We start from the raw sequence: 6,233 nt of genomic DNA, 5'->3' as shown, positions 1-6,233 counted from the left end.
GTATTATGTACACTTATTATTTTCTTTTAGAAAAACCAGATATCTTTGTCAAACAATATTCGAACTATGATATTTAAATTTTCTAATTATTATTATCTGGTGAATTTTTGTCCGTCAATGAGAAAATATTAAGGGGAGCGTTTGTTTGCCTTCCGGTATATATTGTCTAATTATTCGGTGTCACGTGTGCATTTATGCGCAATTTTTATATAAAGCGTGTTTTTTATATAAAGCGTATATTTTTTGAATCAGGCTGCAGAACGCCAAGGCCGTCGCAAACGGGAACGGGAGGCTGCCAGCGGTCATTTCACGGGTGGCTGCTGTCCCCCAAAGCTCGCCCTCATCTAGCCCAGGGGCCAGCCTAGTAGTCGCCAGCCCGGGGGTCACCTAGTTGACAGTCAGTCCAATGGCACGCGGAGCAGCGGCGACGATAATTCGGTAGCAAAATAACACGGCCGGTGACAAGAGCCGTTGGTGAACGACGCTCCGGAACGGCCGTGCGACGCTCTGAGGGAGTATATGAGGTTGTCAACGACGACTACAATTATTACGAGAGGGTACCAGACGTACGACACGGATGATACGGTTTTGTTCTCTGCGTCTCTGATTTGCGTACCCGATGGTTGACCAACATCAAGTCTTACCTATTCAATCTTTTTTGTCCCTCATACTATTATTGAGTTAACACTGCGTCTCATTCTCGACCGCTCATTCATTTCGCTTGTATCTTACGCTATTATCGCACTCTACGCGTCCCTGCATCTTCTTCGAGCGAATATTGGCGAGTAGCAGTAAATAGGCGAGCCTATCGTAAGGTTTGCTAAAAATCTATACGAGATCGATCGACTGAAAAAGCTTGTAGAATACAGTTTCTCCTCTCGCTTAAAATGTAATACATATGTATCCATGTATCGTATCTCTTGTAAGATATACGTATCGTGTCTCTTGTAAGATATACGTATCTCTTCAAGAGTACGAGATCCGCTTAGTCAAACATATAAATTGATTCCTTGTTATACATCGCGACAACATCGAAGTTGCCGAGCCGTTCCCGTGAAATTTTATTAAATCCTTGTATGCACCGAGCTGAATCGCACAAAATCGTTGTCGCTTTCGTAGGTTCAAATAGCTTGCGAATTTGTCATCGGCAAATTCTACGGGAAACTGTAGGTCTTTTCAAAATGAAATATTTCTTCTACTCTTTATAAATGCAGACATATTTCTCTTTTAATGACACCAGTCGATCGGATTCGAGCCTTCTTTCCTTGAACGATAAACGATGATTATATAAATTTTGAAAATTGTAACATGCAACATGATGAAACGCAAAGTTCGTTTTTAATAATTTATTTATTATAAAATATATAGATATTAGTCATTTATATTACAAATTCACTTTAAATTTAACTTAATAAATCTCGTAATTTTTGAAACAATAAAAATAAGATACTATAAAAATTAAAGATTGTTTTTACCTAAGAATTCTATCGACTTGTGTCATCAATATTATACTGTTCGACGTAATTTTACCATTTTTTATAACAAAGAAATTTTTATGTAGAAATTATGTTGTTTTTTCGACGTGATTACATGCACTGTATAATCTTGCATGGGAAACAAGTAATATTTTTCATTCTTCTTTATGATATATGTTCTCATCGATTTTTACTTCTAAATATACAATTCTAATCAATTTAGGCGAAACTGCGACTAGGACTGTATCGAGAAAGGATAGCATTTACGAAAAAAAAAAAAACAAAAACAAAACCCTTGATCGAAGGAAAATTACCCTAAGTTCATACAAAATCATCTTGATATTTAAACTTCTTTGGAATTGTTCCCGGTACTATTATTTTTATTTGATTTTGAGTTCAATTAATGCTAATAGATAATTAAATGAATGAGTGAACAATCAGAATATGAAGAAGCGACGTGAAATTAGTTTTAAAAGTACTAATGAATTATATTTTAATGATGGATAAGATAATTCTCGGAAATATTAAAAGCGAAAGTGAAATTCTAAGTACGAATTAGGACACAGTTAAAATATTAATTACGAGATTAGATTTTTTATTTTGGTCGGTTTCCTTCGAGCTAGATATTTTTTCTATATTTTTACAAGAGACATAGTTAAATTTGATCGATACGCGAAGCTGAGCACTGCATTTCTATCATTAGTGCATATCTAATAGCACAGCATCGAGAATTTACTGTACATAATTAGATGAGAAATTATCATTCATAACGTGGCAGAAACGATCTCTTTCGTGTATGACATTCGTTTTCCTTAAGAGTGCTATAATTTGATTTTAGAAAATTTTAGAGAAAGCGAGAGCAAATAGTGGGAAATAGAGAGCGAGAAGCGAACGAAAAGAGAAATTATTACAAGAGAATTAAAAGAAAAAAAAAGAGAAAAGAGAAAAAAAATGAACTAGCCCTTCGTCCAAAGGGCGCAATTTCATCCACGGGCTGTGCTAGTCACAGTATAATCAACTTCGTAGAATTACTTTTTAGAACGTAAGCTAGTCGATTACATTGTTACAAAAAGAAACTACCTACCATTTCTCTCTCCGATAGGGGATTTTTTTAAAGATTCTCTAGCGTAAAGATATAATTAGCGATTATAATTAAATTAAGGGCGTAGTTGATTGCGGACGCGCGCGATTGCACGGCGCGCGAAGGGCGTGAATTGTCCCGGCGTTCAAAGTTTTGATCGGGTGGACAAACGTCTATTGTGATAAATTAATGGTGATCCAAGAAAGTATTTCCGCGCAAGGGACAAGGGGAGACGGAGATAAAAATCCATGTGTCTCCGACGTACGTCTCCGTGTGCGTGTTTACGCACGCGGGAGTTCTCGCTCTGAAATATGAAAGGAAGAAACGGAGACAGACAGACAGACAAACGGATAGATAGAGGATCCGAGAGATAATATGGCGAGCCGATATTACGCCGTGCGGGATCTGTCGGGGGAGTAATGCGTCGATACCGCGCGTCGTAAAAAAAAAAAAGAAAATGTATAGGATGCTGCGGAATTTCGAATTGTCGAATTTCTTCGAGACAGTAAATTAACCCATATCGACCCTCTCCCCTCGGAGTGTGTTTCGCAGAACTCACAGCGGTTTGTGAGATCTAATAGAGCGATGTAATTACGGAGCGCGAGATGGGGTATTACCACAATATATATTGTACACATGAGTCAATTCCAACGAGCATTTTCATGCCATTAAGCTTAAAGGGTTATTAGTTATTAAAAATAGAGGTGAGGAGTGTGCGGGAAGCAGGAGAAGGGCGGGGAAGAGGAAGGATGGAAGGAAGGAAGGAGGAAAGATAACAAATTCTTACACTCTTTTAATCATTGTTAATTAATTAAAATAATCACGATCCTATCGAAATACTTAAAAAAATGAGTAAAATAATAATAATTATTATATATACAAGAAAAACTATTATTATATATATTCATATTTTTGCTTATTACATATTTAAGAATCTAATTAAACGAGGGCTAGCGATTATAAACGTAGGGGGCACGAGAGGACGTTAATGATAATGACGATGATGATGATGATGATGATGAATGAAGTCTCAAGTTAGGGATAATTCTAGTTAGTCGGGCTTGTCGTTATGCGTGGCAATCAGGTTCCGAATTTAAGAATTAATGAAGAAGATACGGCACGCGCGCGTGGTTTCGGCGGTAAGACAAAAGTCCTCGACGCAACCGATCGAGAACAAAGTGCACTGTTCGCTTTTCACCAGGGTCTTCGCAAGACAAGTTGAATACAATATTTTTTACCCGCGGAACGGCGGACAGGGAAATGACACACCGACACCGCGCGAGATTTTCGAAGTTTCGTCGTTGCTCTACTTTCATTACATAACCACGTACACCGAGGGCAAGCTGGGCGAAGGTATTCATTAGATCAAGGACTGAGAGACGAGATGTGGAGAGGAAACGAGAAGGGAGGAGATTGCTGAGAAAAAGAATAATTTTAATTAAAGACATCGCTAGGATAGGCGCTTCGATGAATACATAAACTTTAAAAGTCATTTATAATACAAATTATTCTCAAAATATAAAGAAGTTTAATAAGTAAAGGAGAAAAAAAATTTTTAAATTCTACGTAAGGAAGCCAAGAGTCAAAGACGACTAGATGATAGGAGCCGCATGGCCTAACTGCTGCCACTTTAATTAATTAAATAAATAATTATAACTTTATTACTCAATTAATCTCGATACGACAGATGGGAAATAATGAGAAAAAAAGAAAGATACCTATAACACATTCTATCTCATGCCACTTTTCAAACTACTCTCTAGATGCAGAGACGAATCAGTAGGTATATTAATAGCGGACTATTAAAAGCAAGATTAAAACTAACAGGAATTAATTCTTCTTCTAAAAATCAGGAATGATCGAGATTCGCGCTATAGAGATTCGAGATATTTCCAATTGTCCATTTCTCTAGAATCGTACGAGACGGCGCGTTTTTACGGGCTTGCCCGTGCGATTTCCGCTGTCGCGAGCCCACCAGAACCTATACCGGCCCTACCGCGAAACCATGTTTCAGAATCGTGTATTCCCGAAATCACGAGGGATGCGAAAGGGCGAATTCCGACGCCGCAAATCGGAAGTACGCTTTGGCGTGTCGGGATGTGGGATATCGCGGTTTCGAGGACCGCAAGCGCCGAAACGGAAGTTGTTCCGTCACGGCTTCGGGCATCACCAAGGTTGCATCCGAAAACGTCACCAGAATGCTTCCATATATCGTTTTATCATTCGACGTTAAACAAGGATAAGGTGATACACGGGAATATCCGGATATCCAAGCAGAACAACAAGTTACAATGATGTCAAAACATTAGAATGAGTTGGAAATGATTGAAAAATTGACTTTAATCATTTTGAAGTCATTTTGACATCATTTTGATATCATAATGACTTATGGTTCTGCTTGGGTAACGTTTCCGAACGCAGCCTGATATATCTCTCGCGGAAGCTCTTGCGTATATTTTTTACAAAATAGAAAAAAAAGAAAAAGAATTGAAATGTTCGGCACGATCATCCGGAGTTTATCGCGTAGCAGGGCACGGTGGGACACGGGCTCGCGATCGCGTGAACACACGGCGTCAGACGCGCGTTGCACGATGTCGAAAGGGTCGAAACGATCGGATCGGTGCCTATCACAATTTGTACAGACACCGGGGATACCAGGAAACACACGAAAACACAGAATTATAGTATAAATTATACGAAGTATCATAGATCCAAACAGAGCACAAGTCATCGTGACACCAAAATGACGTCAAAATGATTCTAAAATGATTACTACTCAAGGAACATATCCATAAGTAGAACAAGTCATCATGATATCAAAATTCCAAAATGATCATTACAAATCATTTTTCAATCATTTCAGATTAATTTTAACGTCACTTTGACTTTATTTTGATTTTTAACGTTATTAAACAGTCAAATGTTATAATAAAAAAAAAATCGTCATTTTGACTTTCATGACGTCAAAATAAAGTCATTTTGATTTTCTCTTGACTTGGTCTGTTCCTTGAGTGAAATCACTTTTCAATTAATCATAATTCATTTTAATATCATTTTGATACATTATTATGACTTGTCCTGCTTTAAGATACACGAATAATTACAGAGACCCAAAGATATGTTGTTCCTTCGTCGCGATGGTCACTTTGTACCTGCTTGCTGCCTGCCTGATCCTACACACGGCATAATTCCCAGTCTCGCGTGGCGGCGTTTACATACTATACAAACCTATACGAAACACACACAAAAGCAACCATACAGCACAGAAACTTGCGACAATGGCTGCGTTCAGTACTCACTATGAATACTGAAAATCAACAGTATATGTAACATAAACTAGAAATTAGTATTACCAGTGAACAACGGAATGCATAATTACTGCTGCAACGTTTTCAATGTTAACCGCAATATTGCAATGTTACAATGCTACTGCAATATTGCTGGAGCGATCTGTGCTGCTGGGCGCGCGCACGCACACACACACACACACACACACACACACACACACACACACACACACACACACACACACACACACACACACACACACACACACACACACACACACACACACACACACACACACACACACACACACACACACACACACACACACACACACACACACACACACACCACACACACACACACACACACACACACACACACGACTACAC

At 38.4% G+C, this 6,233-nt stretch overlaps 1 protein-coding gene across 1 annotated transcript in view; it reads left to right on the top strand.

Annotated features, from left to right (window-relative positions):
* LOC105617103 (calmodulin-binding transcription activator 2) overlaps nucleotides 1–391 on the top strand; it is a 54,938-nt gene extending 54,547 nt beyond the window's left edge. Inside the window, exon 14 of the mRNA XM_012198681.1 lies at nucleotides 253–391. Coding sequence (XP_012054071.1) covers nucleotides 253–391 — 139 coding nt within the window. The remainder of the gene's footprint in view (nucleotides 1–252) is intronic.
* Nucleotides 392–6,233: the final 5,842 nt, after the last annotated feature.

Source organism: Atta cephalotes (genome assembly GCF_000143395.1).
Source record: "Atta cephalotes unplaced genomic scaffold scaffold00011, whole genome shotgun sequence".
Classification (NCBI taxonomy): Eukaryota; Metazoa; Arthropoda; class Insecta; order Hymenoptera; family Formicidae; genus Atta; species Atta cephalotes.
This window is presented reverse-complemented; position numbering and strand designations above follow the sequence as displayed.